Raw genomic sequence first — 17,711 nt, forward strand, 5'->3', positions numbered from 1 at the left:
GTACCCAGTGCTCCCCTTATTTTTCTGAGCAGTATATATATATATATATATATATATATATATATATATATAGCGTCTCAAAATGTTCACTTGCAGACTATTACTCCTATAGTAGCAATCTAGAATAGTATTAACATATTTTTTTAAAAGTGCCCTTCAAGTCCATGCCTGGTTACTACTCTGTTTTTTGCTGCACAGCCTCAACATTATTATTGGCCCCCCTTAGAAAACTTTCTGGAGACGCCCCTGCCCCTCCCAACTCCTACCCAAGCCAAGCCCCTTTCTCCCATGCAGCCCTGAGCCCCTTATTATGATTTGATGAAATCACCCCCCCCCCCCCCCCCCCCGCCCCTGCCTGCTTTTAGCCCAACCCTTTTGCTGAACGCAGCCCAGTGATCACCATGCCCCTCTGCGCGCCGGACGAGCGGCACATGCACCTCCAAACATTTTTTCTAGTGATTTTTAAGGGCGATTTTATTTAGAGGCGGCGCTTGTTGGCTACGGAGTAATAGCGTCGTAACGACACTTTTTTTTTTTTTTTTTTTTTTTTTTTTTTTTAGCCTCACCTCTCCACCCCCCCAGTCCCGGTTGAAAGAGTTTGACCAGGGCCGGAGTTGGTTGGAAGGCTACAGGGGGGTCGCTCATTAAGCTCCCACTAATAACCAGGAGGGGTGATCTCGCTCTCTTTTTTTTTTCTTCTTTCTTTCATTTTTTTCTTTTATTTAAATTTTTGTGTGAGGGGGGTTCTACTCAATATCGCCTCACACTTGAGATCTTACAAGCCTTTGGAGATTTTTTAACCCCCCCTCCCTTGTTCAGCTCTTCAGATCATGAACAAACTATATGTTGGGAATTTAAGTCCTTCGGTTACAGTCGAGGACTTGGAGCAGCTCTTCGGGGAGAGGAACCTACCCGCGGCCGAGCAGGTTCTGCTGAAGACCGGCTATGCTTTTGTGGACTTCCCCGATCAGAACTCGGCCATAAAGGCTATAGAGACTCTCTCTGGTAAGTGTGTGGATTTCTGATATTTGCGCTGAGTGATGCTGCTCGCTGCTGACAGAGGGGGGATCACACTCCAGTGGGGCAAAGTAAAATGTGCTTTTTTTATTTTAAAAACAAATATGATTATTATTGTTGTTGAGCTGTGTTTTTGCACTGGACGGTGTTTGTGATTGGAGTTGGAGATATTGGATACATGATCGATCCCACGCAGGACACACTCGGAAGATATGTTGTTGTTTTTTTTTTTTAAAGAGGAAAACACGCGCGGTCTTAACGCACATTTCCACGCGCAGAGTCGCCTTTTAATGCTTCTTTGTGTTTTTCTAAGGAGATTCCGATAGTGCATGGCGCTACTTTTTCTTTTTTTTCTCCTCTTTTCTTTCGCGATCAGCCGCTGGAATGTATATGGGATGGTCTCTGACTGACTGACTGGGTTCGGGTAGGCATAATTATTTTTCACTTATTTTTCGTCCTGATTTTATTGAGGAGCGCCGCGCGGCTCCAGCGCGGAAAACTTGCCGGATCCGTGTTCCCTCGGTGTCCGGCTATGTTTTTACGAGGTGTCTTGGAGGTGGGTCACGGGGGTCCGGAGGAAAAGGGCTCATAAACAGGTAGCTGAGTGTTGGAGGAGGAGATGGAGAGAGAGAATGGGGGGGAGGAGGGGGAGGTGGAGGAGGAGGACGAGGTGAGACGCTAATTCCGTGCTGCGCCAGGCCAACTCACCCCTATCCGTGCGTGATAGTAACCAACGTTAAAAACAAACCAACAAGGAAGCACCTACATAACATCTGTTTGGTGTTGGATTCTTTACGCGAGGAACGTATATCTCCCCCCCTTCACTGCACTGCTTGTGGGAGTGGAAAGCATGGCTGCCCATTCCCCTCACCTCCCCACCACCTCCACTCATACACTACTACTATATAAGCTCATCAGGCGTCGGTTTGGCGCACAAAATGCCCCCCCTCCGTCCCTCCAAAGTGGTTGGATTTACGCAAAAAAAATAATAATAATAAAAGGTGCGCCACGGTGCGCGCAGAGTATTTCTTAGATAAAAAAAAAATATGAATGGGGAAGCACCCACTTCATGAAAGTGTTGGCGTGCATTGTTGCAAACACATGACTTACACTGTCCATTCTCGCCCCTGCAGGTAAAGTTGAATTGCACGGAAAGCTGATAGAGGTAGACTACTCTGTTCCCAAAAAGCTAAGGTAGGCGCTCACACCCACACACCTATATTGTGTTGTTGCCCCCCCCCCCATCCCCTCCCATCTCTCTCACTGTGTGTGTGTCTATGTGTGTGTGACCTGTAGGCTTCCGCTGTGAAATATAGTAAGACACGTTTCCCTGTTTTTTTTTTTTTTTTTCTTCTTCTCGTGAGATTTCTGTCAGCCTGTTGTTATTGTAGTTGCTGCCGCCGCGGCTGCTTGCTGCTGTTGTTGTTGCTTGGCGATGGAAGCTCCTAATTGTGCGTGTGGCCAAACAAACAAAAGAAAGAAAAGCGACCAAAAAAAAAAAAAAAAAAAAAAAGGAACAATTCAGTCCCAACATCCGCAGAACACCACCGTGGCTGCTGCCATGTTGCGCGATCTGCAAGCGAGGCCCACATCCTACACGCACACACACACACACGCGTGTGTAAAACATGGCACGTTCGGGTCCTAATTGGGTTTATTTGCGTGTGTGTGTTTTTATTTTGCGCATATCCACTTGATTGCGCATTTCTTGCAGGCCGTGAGGTTAAGTTTCATTATGTGTTGGGACTCTGTCGCTCAATGGGTTGCAGTCAATCGCCCTTTTTTTCCTTTGGATAATCTATGGATTTGTTTGCGCCCAAGCGCTTCACAAAAAAGCGTATAAAACCGTAAAGTTAAAAGAGAAATATTTAGAAAACACCGTTTCCACGTGCGTAACGCCTCTTCGCGAACACCACGCAGCCACATTCTTATATGCTTATATAATTCTTTATCTATAAGGGGAAAAAGTACATTGCGTGACAAAAAAGGTAAATATTCAACCCCCTTGTGCAAGAACACGTGACCCCCCACTTCATGTGAGTCCTCCCCCTTTTTTTAAGTGCAAAGCCACACTTTTCCTGTGTTAGAGCCATTTTTCTTGTCCTTCATCCCCGCCATAGAGCTTTTTTTTTTTTTTTTACGTCTAAAACACACAACAGTCGAGGGAAAGGGTGCAGTTTCGCCGCTTTACGCCTCGATCTGCGAGGGCGCAAACATGGTGTCAAAGCCTGCGCCACTCCCCTGAGTTAATGTGCACGTAGGCCGTGGAAATGCTGGAGGAGCTCTCCTATAATGGCTGCCATGATGGTGGCCCTGCGCTCTGCTGTAGCTGCTGCTTGCTGCCCTGGTCGGCTATAGGCGGCCAGGCAGCAACGCGTCCATAAGGCGCATGTGACCGGGCGCATGTGTCCAGTCGGCAGGGTGCATGTGCAGCTGCTGGACCTACAGAGCGCGTTTTCCCGTCAGAAGGGGGAAAAAAAGGGGGCCTTAAAGCGAAAAATGTTCGCCATGTCTTGCAGGGTCCATGAGCGGGGGGCAGTGGGCGATATGTACAGGTGTTCCTTTGAAAAAAGCGCAGAGCCCAAACTGGTCGAGCTGAGACGTTCACGGCTTTTTATTCCATTAAATGTATTGATTTGCCACGTGAAAAAAAATATTAAACGCGAAAAATCCTAAAAATGTCGCCTGAATTTTGTGGCGTTACTTTTAATGACAGAGATACTTCAGTGAAGAAGAAAAAACGTGATTGTTTTGTAAAATCTTCAGGTATAGTTTTTTTTATTTAGATTTAATCACCAGAAAATGTAAAATATGTTTGCTCAAAGTGTGTAATTTGGGAAAATTTAATTACCGTTAATGTACATTTTATAAAAGCACAACCTAAAGTACTTTTGTGTGTAAAAGCCAGCTGGAGATTAGGATACTACAACAATATATTTACAGATTGGTTTACTTACAGTGTGAAATTACATTCAGCCTGACTTAAACAATAGAGAACTATATCTCAGTTTGTATTTACAGAGGAAGCCAGAATAATTATTGGTATTTTTGAAGTTAACTTTAAGGGTGCTCTTTTGGAACATTTGAGCTGGACTTATATAAAAGAATAGCACAGCTAAACATGTATTTAAAATATGTTTATGCACTGAAGAAGAACTTTACTAAATGGTGTGTAAAAGCAGGGTTTACTAGTATTTTGCATATGCCAGGAGTATGATAAAAACCTACTGTGTCGCCTAGATACATTCAAAATGCGTTGTAAGTGTACCCTTAATTTTTAAGCAATATGCTACAGGTGTAGATTTTTGTTAATTCAATTTAATTTCATGAAATTGCATTTTTTTTCCACCTCAAGGTCACCTTTTCTTTTTACAAGAAAATAAGAAACAGGTCCTCTTCATGTCCAGTTATACTGAAATAAACAATAAATACAAATCAGACTAATCTGATCCTTATTGTAAAACAACAGTGTAATTCATCTTATAAACCCAATAAATCAACAGTTTCCTATGTTTGTATCGTAAACAAAATGTCTTTTACACCTTCAAACCACTCCTATCTAAAAGACATTTTCACTTCAGTACTTAATTGCCACTTGTAAGTTATTATTGTTGCTTTATTCATGATGTAAAGCTAAACAATGCAATACATTCTATATATGTACTTTTATTTTATTATTTAGAGACTGGAATATATATTTACACATTGCAGATGAGAATTCAATAGGGGTATTTAAACCATTTAATGTTAAATTGTTTAGAATTGCATTAAAAACCTATTTAGAATATTGCCTTTATTTATGCATTTTTTGTAAATCACGTAATTAGGTAACTATTAGAAATAGTTTGACCTTAAACTCACTTTACGTGTTGTAACTGTATCGTTAAACGGACCTGGGGGGATGAGCCATCTTTAAATCCTGTCTGTTGAGTTTTTTTTTTAATTTCATTCATACCTGTTGTACTTTCAGCTGCTGTTTGCTGTTTTTACTGCTAGTTTGTCTGGTTTTGTTGCGTAATGTCTACCAATTGCTCATGGGTGTGTTTTCATAACTAAACAAATTAGGTCTTCTATTGAAGAAGGGGGAAGAATAAAAAAAAAAACAGCACACACACGAACCAGACTGGTTTAGACGATGTGTTTGCGGTAACATTTAATTTGCTGATCACGTGAAGAGCTGGGCCTTTTTTAAAATGTGGCTTTGAGGTGTTAGATCAGACGGTTTTTCACGTCGTAGTTATCAATAAATCGTAGCTCCTGCTTGTGTGGTTTTATGCTTTGGTGTTTTGAATCATTTCAGAGGGACCAGTAATTACTATGAACCCAAGAAGCCTTTTTAACTCCTTAGCAAAGTCTATATTTAATTGAAAATATATAATAACTTGATCCGGATTGTTTGGAATATTCTTAAAACCTTACAGTTTACATTATTTTACAATGTTGATCACTTCCACGTTGTTGTAGCTGTGTAAAACTCTAATAATCAATAGATCTGTCTGTCACTGCATATAAAAAGCACAATTAAAACATATACAGTATTATTTGTATCATTGTCACACTGGTATAAAACTCTAGGTTTAACATACCCCATTTGTGTAAACAAATGTCACCACAGAACTTATTACGATGGGAGAAATATATCATATTAGTGTGATGTTTTTATTAATAGTAAAGAATTTAGAAATTATTGATTAAATGCGTTTTTTTATAAGAAAAAAGTTTGAGTTCCATGATATTAACAAATCCTTTTTATTTTCTTTAGTATTTTTGTTATGATTACTTTACTGTAGCTTGTTTAAGGAGCCAATCAGAGTTTGTGGCTGTTTCTTATTTAAATTTACCATATATTGATCCCGGTGTGACCTTAAAGATATGCGGCTTGATTGATTGTCAAATAGGTGGATAAAAAGGCTCCAGCTGTGAGCTTGATCAATAGTCACCTGTCAATATCCAGCAAGACGCTCTTGTCGAATGATCATAATGGTAGCAGCTGGCCTCTCTGAGCTGAAATGTTTGCCTTTACCTGTCTGATCCAAACCCCTTAATAGCTAAAATAGAGCAAGCGAGAAACTTCAGGCTGAGTGCTGACCCTCGAGTTGAGGCGGAATGAGAATAAGCGGCCGCTTTTATGTGCTTCTCCTTCGAATATGAAATTACCTCCTTTACTTTTCTGGGTGTAAACATCTGCATTGCACCACGGCGCTGGCCCCTCTTTCACATGTGTGTGTGTGTGTGTGTGTGTTTGACCTGTCAAAGAGTGCACGCTGCGTCCAAACAGCGAAACACGATAGCCATCAGTTGATCCACTTTGAATCCATTAATACTCCCCAGTTGATCCCCGGTGGAAGGAGGCGGGGCGGGTTCTCCCGCTTTGGGGCGCCGGTTTTGGCATCCGCGGTCACGTCCGCCGCTCACCTGGCTGAAGGAGGAGGACGTGTGATGCTCGAAGACGTTTCGGGAGACGTCAGCCGCGAGGAGCCCTTCGATTCGACACGCTTTGACGTTGAAGTCCAGGTGGCTCTTCGTCGGTGCCGGAATAAAATCAACATAGCCACGGATGAGCTCAAGGCATTTAGTTTGAGTTTTATGTTCAAAACCAACCTGTTTCAGATGCGAAACATTTGTGTGGCAATTATTTACATTTTGCAGGGGGCGGATTATTATTATTTATTTTTTTATTCTCTCTCCTGAAGCGAAAACCGTCTTTCCAGTGCAAACAGAGCACATATAGCTTGGGGGAGCAGCGAGGATCAGATGTGAGAGAATTGTAAATTCGTGGAGCGCCTTTCAGACCTGCGAGATCGTTGTCTAAGCTCCCTGAGAGTTTGGAGCGCTCTAATATTTTTTTTTTTTTATCCAACCCTTACACGTGTCCCGCTGCAGCATCTGTAGAGATCCACTTCTTAGGAAGGTTTCTTTTTTTTTTTTTTTCTCTTTTCTTTCATTCCCTCTCGCTTTACAACCTGTTGCATGACTAATACGTTACTGTGGCATTGCGCTCATTACAAGCCGGATTTAAGTAAATAGCCGGTAGTGAGGAAGGTGTGGAAGGCGTGTCAGGAATGAGGAGGATCCCTCCGAGACGATGACTTAGCCTGTGACTAAGCTATAGAAGTATACAGCAAACCAGAACGGAAAGTTTCCACCTGAGGGGAACTCGCATGATACCCGACAGCCGTAGGAGCCGTGGTTCCTCTGGTTTAATCTCTGGACGGTCATGTTAATGTGGATGCAGCCTGTCATGCACACTAAATAAAACCTTCATTGATTAGAGATGAGAGCCATAAAGCCTCCTGGAGAAGAGCTACTAAAGCCATTTTCCTTCAAACTGCCTGCGAGAGAATTTGTCCCTGGTGATTTATTCTTATTGGCTTACTGAGGTCAGCTTCTGTTAGTAGAGAAGAAAAGATAACGCTTAATCCTGGCTACCCGCGGGTCTATTACTTCTACCAAGGTGCAGCATGGTTTAAGCAAAAAAAATAAAAAAAATAAATAAAAATGTTCTGTCTCGCCGCTGCTGCCGTTTAATGTGCCTTTAATGAGATTTAAAAGAAACTGCGGAGTGTCCGGTTTCTTCTGCGCCTGATTGGTGCGTGGAGTAAAGCAGCTAGGCTCCTCCCCCACCCGTTGCTGCACACTGCTGGCCAGCTTACTGAAAGAAGGGCAAGGTCTTTTTAAATCTATAGTTGAAACCAGATATCTGTGTAAAAACACACATGAGCGTTATTTTCTCATTCTCTGACTAAATTGGTCTTTTCTGGGTTTTAGGACAGTTGGGATAATCAATAGTATTAAAAAAAAAAAAAAAGCCCATTAGATGATGGTATGGTTTTGTTCTGACCACACAGGACCACAAACACACAGCTTCCTACTTGTGTTATAACATGAAAAAAAAAATGAAAAAAAAAAAACGACTGTAGCCAAGTTGTCAGGAAGAGAGCTGTGTAGTGTGGTTCCTCCTGATGGTCCAGCTCAGGAAAAGAGACCGTTGGGTGAATCAGAGATGAACCTGTTTTAAAACATGTGAGTCAACCCCAGAACAAAAACCAAGAGGCAGCGTAAAGATGCCGGCTGAAGCTGGTAAGATGGCGTCATTATCCACAGTGAAACGAGCCCCGCACCGACGTGTGCCACCAGACTACTCAGGAATGAAGATTATTATTACTCCAGAAGGAACATAAAAGGCCAGACAACAATTTGCAAATGCACTGAGCGACAAAGACCTTATTTCTTTTTTTTTTCTTGGGGTGAGTTTTGACATATTGACCTTTTTTTTAATATTTAGCTGGGAAAAAAACCTATGCTTGCCAGGCCTAAAAGATTCTCCAGGCTGTGAAGTACGGGGGTGGCAGTATCATGCTGTAGGTGGGACTCGTGCACTTCACCACAAAATAGATGGCATCGTGAGGAAGGGACATCATTTTTGAAATTTCGATGCGCCATCTCTAGACAGAAGCCGGTAAGTTAACACAAACGGTTCTTCTTACCGCTAAGTTAGTTACAGAGTGGCCAAAGGACAACAAGCTCTGTGTTTTTGGAGCGGCCAACGCAAAGCCTGATCTTAATCCCATTTACGGGCAGAGCTAATAAAGTGTGTATGCGAGCAAGGCAGCCTACTAGAAACCTGACTCAGTTATCCCAGTTCTGTCAGGAGGAATGGGCCCAGATCTATAACAACAATCTATATAACAAATTCTACTTAATACTAAAGAAATAAGATAAGATTCCTTTAATGTCCCTCCAAGGGGGAAATTTGGGCGAGACAGTGGCAAACACATACACAATTATTAGTAGTGGGAAAAGAAAAAAGAATACAAGGAAAGCAAAGCAAACTGTCTAATCTAAAGTTAGCTCTAAAGAAAACACCATAATAATACAATATGCACTATGTATTATAGTCCAGCAGCATTCTGGGTAAGGCGTGTGCAAGTTAATTTAGCATCTGGGTAAAGTGTAAGCTAACCAATGTCTGCAAACTTTGGCATCTGGATTATTATCCTGGCATTCAGCAAATAGAAATACTAAATTTGGTAATCCTAACTGCTCCAAAGGTTTCATTTAATTTTAGCCTGTGAGAAAAAAACAAAAAAAAACAAAACAAAAGGTCATGTAGCTTTTCATTCAGTGAATTAAATATCTGGTTACAAGCACGACGATCCTTTGGGTCCTAAAGCGCTGGGCGTAGGATAGAAAGAAGCAAAAATTGATAGAAGCAACACAAAAATGCCAGTGAATTTAGCGCTTAACGTTTAAAAGCATATCTTAGCAGTGTCATAGTCATGCCAGGTGAATGTGTGTTTACCCGTGTACGCCAACGTATGTAAAAAGTCGGTTTTCTGAGCTTTTAAAGCAACTTTTACTGTTCTGTTTTCAATAAACGCAGTTTGATCATGCGATACAATTTAGAAATCATTGTCTTTTTCCTGTATGTCATAATCTCATGTCGGTCCTTCCTCAAATATGAACCTGTTTATTTTTGATTTTTCTTTTTTTAATTCCCTGGAAATCTGTGACACGCTCAGCGACACAGTTTTGCAGAACAGGTAGTAAAAAAAAAAAAAAGAAACGTGGGGCCGCTCTCTTCTCGCTTTGACGCTGGCGTGAGCAGATGGTTGCGGTATAGCTGCTAATCTGCGTTTGATGAATCGCTGGAATCATTACATTTGTTGGACGCGATTTAATGAGACATAAATCAGGATTATGAGTCCGTGCCCACGTTATATTATTTGGGTGCAAAATGCAATTTGAGGAAGCCGCGTCTTCTCGGTCTCTCCTTTTTCCTCAGCGAATCCCCCCCCCCCCCCCCCCCCCCCCTCTCCCCCTGTGGCTCGGTTTGTGTCCGTGTGCAGCATAAGCACAGAGGAGTCATGTAGAAATGACGGCTGCTTCATTTTGGTTATAAAGCTGAACACTTCTTGGCCTTCGGTGAAGCTGGTCCTCCTCGTGAGCTGATTGAGGGTGTGGCGTTTGGAGAGAGTGGCCAGCTGAGGCGTGCAGCAGGTGGCATTTCTCGCACAGGCAGCCCGCCCCCACCCCCGTCCTTGTGCCATATCATCACCAAATAAAACTGCTTCGCTGGTACAACTTAAGACCCCTGATGGTTTTTGAACAGGTGAAAAAATCTAGAGGAGGTGATCGGGGTTTGAGACGGACGGAGGCTGGTGACTGAGGGATGTTTTCCGGGTTGACCCAAAGCCGGTCATACGGACCCGCTTGAGTTGGGATTTTAGGTCTTTGAAGGTTTCTCGTTCCTTACCTTTTAATCAGAAATGAAGCGAGATCCCAGGATGGGGCAGATTTCTCCTCAAATTATATGACGGTATTTGGCTTACTGGCATCACAGATTGCTCACACAGTCTAATGGGATCGACCAGAATCCATCTGATTGACATTTCCTGATGGAAAATAGGAAGAAATGACCAAGAAAAAAAAGAAAAAAAAACAACAGCCACAAAAGATTTTAAATTATTTTGTTATGAATTTTATTCAGGATTCAGAAATCCAGTATTTTCTGCCCAGTGCAGTAGACAAGAGATAATAATACAGTTCCCAGTTGTTGTTGTTTCAATTTTCATACACTGATTGAGCAGTAGGAGAGTGATGCGTGCCACTTTGGTTTCCAAACCATGTTGTGCAGCACATTTAGTAATTTTCATCAAAATTACCGAGTCAAGACACTACCTGATCAGGAAATAATAGCCAAAAAGCTCTCAGTCGCCGTCTCTTATTGTCTTATGAATGCCGTACCGGTTAGGTGGGATATTTTAAAACAAGAAATTGAGTGAATTTGTGCACTGGCTTTCTCAAACAGCACACCCTGCACACATAATAAACAGCAACAACTTCTCTCCAAATGCAAGAAAAATATTACCAGATAATTCAACTTCCAGGTAAAATACTTCAGTCAAAAAAACTCTCAAACTAAGCTTGTAAGATTCAACTAAAAAACTAAGTAAAAAAACAAACAGATGATAAAACAGAAACCGGTAACCCATGAGATTATGCTGTGATATTAAAGTTCAGTGTGTTTATGTACGTTTAACAACCATTCTTTGCTTTGGTGAATTCGGATTGAGTTAGTATTAAAACTAAAAAAGAATAACAAGTGGTGTGTCTTCAAACAACCCATGCAGAACACAAAGCTGTCTTTATTAGCATCCCCTTTAAATCCCACATGTTACCTTTTCAGCACTAGTAAAAATATGAATGTGTGTGCACGCTGGCAGCATGCTATTCTGCATCTTGAACTAAACAAGCTGCGTTGTAGCACAGCAAGACTAATGGTGGCTACCGTTTAAGCATTAACGGATTTTAGTTTTAGCATTAGCCGGGCTAACGGGGACACGATTTAGCACGTGTATAAGGACCACGCGGACATATTTTCTGCAGTTTAGTGTGATGAGAGGATTGGAAAACACAAGATAGAACAGAGCAAGCTCACATTATCAAATCCTCAGTCAGTGTGTTAAAGCTTGTTGCAACTTTAAAGCCAAAGTCAGTTCAATTAAGTGGATTTGTATAGCGCCGATTCACAACACGTCATCTCGAGGAACTGTACAAAGGCGGTTTGATCGAGGGATTAAATCGAGGGAAATGGGTTAAAACGTTCTCTATCTAAGAAAACTTAGCAGATCGGGTTGTGTTACTGACCAGCAGCATTCATTCCTCCTGAAAGAGCGTGCAGTCACAGTGGAGTCACTTGCGTTGTGTTGCTGACTGTGCAGAATGCCGTGCATGCATATTGCGACAGTGGAGAGGAAAACTCCCCTTTTAACAGGAAGAAACCTCCAGCAGAACCAGGATCAGTGTGAACGGCCGTCTGTCATGATCGAGGTGCTGTCGGAGAAGGAAGAGCAGAGACACAAGGAGCAACACAGATGCACTGTTCCTGCAATACTTTCACTGTGAGAGAAACGTTAAAGTGTAACGGTAGTGCTAGCGCCTTCAGTGGCTTAATCTAGAAAACAAATACAGCCGAAGAGAACCCAAAACTAATTTTGTAGCACTAAGGCTCAGTAGACTGTTGGCCCCCCAAGTAGTTAAGCATCACAAACAAAGCAAAACTTGAAATAAACAATATCTAAATAGTTTTATCTTAAACAGATTATTTTTCCTACTCAGAAACACAACTTCTTGTAGCGTAATGCAACCAGTGGAGGCTGTGGGTTTTTACCTGTATACCTTTTGTATTCGGTTATACTTCAGTCCTTTCCTTTTTCTTCCTATGGCTACGCCCAACATCATCACTGTCCATGATTTTAGCGACCAGAAATACTTCCAGATTGCTGAAATTGGAACCCATAACTTGTGCTGCACGATATAAAGAAATAAGATAGTTGGGATACAGCTGAAATGACAATATTGATTTTGAATAGCCAACATTTTTTCTCACTCTCCTTGTTTCCCATCATCAGGATTTCTTCAGCATTTTCTGTAAGCTTAAGCATTTGGAGTATCAGGTTTTTGCATCAAGGCGCGTAAACATCCATCCAACTGGGTTAGAAGAATTATTCTCATGCTAAGCATTAATGCATCTCCCTTGAAATATTACAGCCTACCGAATATCGCACCCCAAGAAGCCGTAAGTGATTGGAATCATGCATTTAGATTTTTTTTTTGATGCAATATATTGTGCAGCTCTGCAAGAAGACACAAAAGCCCCAGAATAGTTGCTAAATATTTTCTAAAATGTCAGATCAAGACAATAAACAGATAAAAAAAAAAACAATTGCTAAATAATGCAAAATCTTCACAATAACGAACAGATGTTTCGAGATTGGTTTGTTCATCGTGGTTTGGCTTTTGTTTCTATTTCTTTTTTTCTGAGCTATTCAGACCTCCACACTGGTACTGAGTTTATATTCTGTGTGGAATATCTTTCAGGATTCAAGAACCCCACTGCAAAAAGGGAACTAAAAGTAAGTAAAATTTTCTTAAAAGTAGTATATTTCCCTTAATTTGAGCAGCTAAATAAGACTATTTGCCAGTGGAATGAGTATTTTTCACCCCTAAAATAAGATAAATTAGATATCATGCACTTGAAATAAGATGATGGAGATGAAATGTTCTTATTTTAAGTGCAAAGCTCTTATTCCATTGGCAAATTGTCCTTTTTAGCTGCTCAAATCAAGGAAAAAAATACACTCATTTCAAGAAAATTTTTCTCACTTTTAGTTCTCTTTTTTGCAGTGTCTGCATTTTGTTCCTAGCAGAAGTAAAAGGACCCAAGTGGGCCTCTACTGTAACTGTAACAAGAGTTCAAAGTGCTGAACGGTAATTGTATAGTAATGCTGCATCTTTTAGCTGATCAGCAACAAAGCGCTCTGGGAAAGGTGGAGCCGCCACGAGACACAAGTCAGACATAGCTGTCAAGGATCATAAAAAAAAAAAAAAAATTGGTGCATTTTGTAAATTGTGCAGAATCCAGACACGTCCATGCATGTAAGTCAAACTTTCCAACATGCTCAGTAAAAAACACAACAGCAAAAAAAAAAGAAAAAAAAAGAACTTCTAATTGAGCATCAGCACGCAGCTCAGGAAGATACAGGCAGCTCCTCTTCCAACAAGCTCTCGCAGAACAGTTTCCTGGCAAGTGAGAAATCAAGTCCACGTGCCAAACCGATCACACAATACCACAACACTCGCTGAGGGAAAGATGCCACCTACACTATTCAAATCGAGCATTCATCCTTAGAAGAAGAAAAAAAAATGGCATACACAGAAAGGGTTTCTAGGGCTTTGAATGGGAATGAAGGAGAATGTTTCCTGTGTGTTTAGAAAGAGTTCAGCAGTACAGATTTCAGTCCACATTGTGGGATTTATGATATTACAAAGAAAAGAAACTGGTATTGAGTTATTGTAGAGCACAATGGGGTGTTTGGGTGGGTTTTATGTGTATTATTTTGTGAGGATATACATATTAGGTTGTTGATTTTAAATACATTTTCTGGACCAGAAGATTGTTTTAACACCAATCGGTTCACATTGCAGGTAAGCTTTGGCCGGCATGAGACTCTTATGGTAAATGCATAAAATAAAATACGATCTGATTGCTTTTATCTTATAGACAAAGGCTACAACTTTTCAAACTTGTGCTAACATAGTATAACGTGACTCTATTGAGAAAAGTAACATTACCTACAACATTTTGATCTAAACACCTAAAAAGCAGATTTCAGCTGGTTGATTAGTCAGGGCTTCTGCTTCCTAACTCAACAGCAGTATCTCAGCAGGATGGATGTTTAGTTTCCCAGCAACAATCGTCCTTGTTTCTTTTTTGGAAAGAGGCGAAGTTTCCCTGTCAGCAAGGGGAAAATGTTTTCCTCACGTTGAAATGGGTGAGCGGTAGCATTACGCTACCGAATCCCGTGCGTAGCGGGAGAAAACGACATCTATTTCGATCAGAGATGCACAGAATAATGGGCTCTGTGGCTGGAATCAGCAGATTTAACGTCCGCGGATGTTAAACCGTTGAACGGCATGTCAGAAAACTCAAAAAAATAAATAAAAATGAGCGTCACATCTGGGCGCTTCCAACAACAACAACAACCCTCCTCATTGTGAAGGTTGTTACTGAGTAAAGAAGACCTAAATATGAGCTATTTTCAGTAAGGTGTTTAGAAATGAGCATAGCTGTAGGAAGCCGTTCAATAGGAAACGGTACACGTTGAAAGACCATTCAGGCAGAGAGAGAGAGAGAGAGTACAGCTTTAAACAGATAACAGGAAGGCTGAACCTATGATAGTAAATTTGAGCTTTCCACCCCTGTCTGTTATAGAAATGTTGTATTTAGAAATCTTGGGAGGCGTTCAGAAATCCCAGTGAAAGTACGCTCCCCCTAAATAAACACACGGGCTGCTAAATTAGTAGTGCTAGCTGTGCTAACCGCTCGTAGCTTGCATTGGGCGCTAAAGGCAGCTTAAAAATGTAGTAGCCTTCCTTCTGCCAGCAGACTGGCAGCACGAAGCAGCATTTATACTCCATTCAGACAGAAGTTCTAAACCTCTTGAAGGGTGTGACATAAAATCTTTTAAACTTTTTAGCCCACCTTGATACCGGTCACCAGCCAATGCCTTAAAACAAGGAGCCAGTCCAGAAACATCCTAGTTCTTCCGCATCGTTCAGAAATCTCTGTCTCGGGAACATCTGGATGTGATGTTAAAGGGTAACCCCACGACAATTTCTTTGTACAATCCCTCCATGTACCGTAGCTGGAGTAGATCCTCTTGATATCAGGGTTTGTTTTTTTTTGATTTCTGCAAAGCATGAAAATGCTGAAGGACAGCGAAGGCAGCAGTCTTCTGACATTTACAGCATCCTGATGTGTGAGCAAAAGCTGCAGCCAATGAGCTCCTTCGTGTGTGTGTGTGCATTCACCCCCGAATGTTTCAAGATAGGTCCGCCGCTTTGCCATGGGAACCGATTTCGAGAGGCTCGCTGAATTATAGAAAAAAAAGGTTTTGAAGGATGGAAGGCTGCATTTTTAGGAAACCAGAACCCAAGCTGGATCAGAGCTCGTCGTGATTAGTTAAGCATCGAGAGCTCTGCTTCCGGTCGGTCGTGCGGCGGCTCCCGGATGGCCCGGGGTTTAAGGGGCGGCGCGGCGGTCAGGGGTGCTGATTTTACACGACAGCGAGCACACGAGCTGGGAAAGGTGCCTGTGGTTCTGGATCCCACCCGCAGCCCTTCTGCGACCCCCTCCTTGTTCATTTCCATCCTCTTCCATATGTATGTGACGGAAGCTGCCGGCGGCCCGAACAGAACCGCTACACACACGACCGGCTTTCAGCACAGGCCGACCATTGTGCCTCGCCTGTCTCTGACGGAAGAGGAAGACGGAGAAAAGGACTTCAGAGGACAAGACCAACTCATGAGCGTGCCCCCCACCCCCACCCGCCCCCCCAGTTGTGGGTTACATTGTGTGTTCCTGCTCCTGCATGGGGGGAGAAATGTGCGCCGCTGGTAGAGGGCAGCATTTCTTCTCCCCCGGCTCAGGCTCAGTGTCCTGCCTCAGCGGAGTGTGCGGGAGTTTTTTTAGACCCTGCTTTCAGATGGATTTTGTAAATCATGTGCAGTCCCATATCAGGCCCCTCTCCATCCTTGACTGACCTCCTGCCAGCTTAAATGCGTCTAACCTTCGGCTTTCAGCTAGTCAGACATATATAAAAACTAAGCAGCCGCTCTACACTCGGCACGTTGTGCATTAGAGGAACGTTTTCCACCAGTACTGCATCTTTCTCCTGCACCGCGAACAGAAAGCTGGATTTTTAAAGTCCGCGCTCGATCAGAAGCTCTTTGTTCTCCAGATGTGGCTCTCCTTTTCTTTTTTTATTTTGTTGTTGTTGAGGAAAACGCTTTTAATTTTCACACGCCGCTCAGCTCCCAGATTAGGAGACTTTTTCTGTAGTTTGGGTGTTTGCAAGGTTTCCGATCATCAGGATCTTTCTGGTCGATACAGATTTCAGTATTTAGTTTTCTAAAGACTAAGACACGTAAAAGAGAAAATGTGCTGCTGTGTTTTTTTTTCTTTCTTTGCCTAGAGCTAGTAATTGTGAATCCAGCTGACAACGAAGGAGTAACAAGCTAGCCCCCATTTATACGCAGATGTATATCTATATGTAACCCTGATCAGAGTTTTTTTTTTTTAAATTAAACTCAAAAAAGTGGATCTTAGCGCATGCTGTTGAGTGACGCATTTATTGACCAGAAATCGTTTTGAAGAACTGGTCGTTTGCGATCTGGGGCGGCTTAATTGGTGAATTTCTAATTAACAGGTTAGAAATAAAAAACAAAACAAAAATAAGAGCAATTAAGACAAACAGGCAAATAAAAAAGAAAACACACTCACACACAGCCAAAAAAAAAGGTTAAATAAGTGAAAAATATTATGTGAAAATAAAAAATACTGTATATATGAACAAAATAAAATTATTCTAAACATAATAAAAAGTTTATTTTGTAAATTTATCAACACAACAGCAACTTTTATGTTTCTGCATAGGCGTGCACTGCAAAAACGGACCTAGAAACAAGTAAAATATTCTTTAAAATTAATGTATTTGTCCTTGATTTGAGCAGGTAAATAAGATGATTTGCCAATGGAATAAGATGTTTGCACTTAAAATAGGAACAATTCATCTTCATCACCTTATTTCAAGTGCAGGATGTCTAAATATCTTATTTTAGGGGTCAAAATACTAATTCCATTGGCAGATAATATTATTTACCTGCTCAAATCAAGGATAAATACACTAACTTTAAGAACATTTGACTTATTTTTAGATCCGTTTTTGCAGTGTGTTTACTTTAGCGATATGGAATATTTTCAAGAACTGAAGAAAATTAATTTTATTTGTCCACACTGTTTATGTGGTTGTGTATCATTACATATTTATGTTTTTTTTATGTATTAGTGTGAAGTAATCTTTTTTTTCTCTTGTGGTTTATGAGATGTTTTGTGTTGCGCTGTTGTATTTCAAAAACTGATTAGTACAATATTTTAGATCTAAAATAAAACACGCAAAAAAACGATAATAAGAGACAAATTAAAGAACTATCGAGGCGTCGACCAGACGCGTAGCAAAACCAGGGAATACTTGCAGTAAAGTTTGCTCATCCCCGGGTTCGTTTCATTGTTAATATCTTTCGTTTTCGCCGTTTTTCCCTCTGCTGTTGCTGCGCTTCGTCACATGTTT

The 17,711-nt window shown here is 41.4% G+C and overlaps 1 protein-coding gene across 1 annotated transcript in view; it reads left to right on the top strand.

Annotated features, from left to right (window-relative positions):
* The first annotated feature begins 393 nt into the window (after positions 1-393).
* Positions 394-17,711, top strand: part of igf2bp2a (insulin-like growth factor 2 mRNA binding protein 2a) — a 79,873-nt gene continuing 62,555 nt past the window's right edge. The window contains exons 1-2 of the mRNA XM_036139451.1: positions 394-1,005; positions 2,151-2,211. Coding sequence (XP_035995344.1) covers positions 831-1,005; positions 2,151-2,211 — 236 coding nt within the window. The 5' untranslated portion in view covers positions 394-830. The remainder of the gene's footprint in view (positions 1,006-2,150; positions 2,212-17,711) is intronic.

This window comes from Fundulus heteroclitus, chromosome 7 (assembly GCF_011125445.2).
Source record: "Fundulus heteroclitus isolate FHET01 chromosome 7, MU-UCD_Fhet_4.1, whole genome shotgun sequence".
Taxonomy (NCBI): Eukaryota; Metazoa; Chordata; class Actinopteri; order Cyprinodontiformes; family Fundulidae; genus Fundulus; species Fundulus heteroclitus.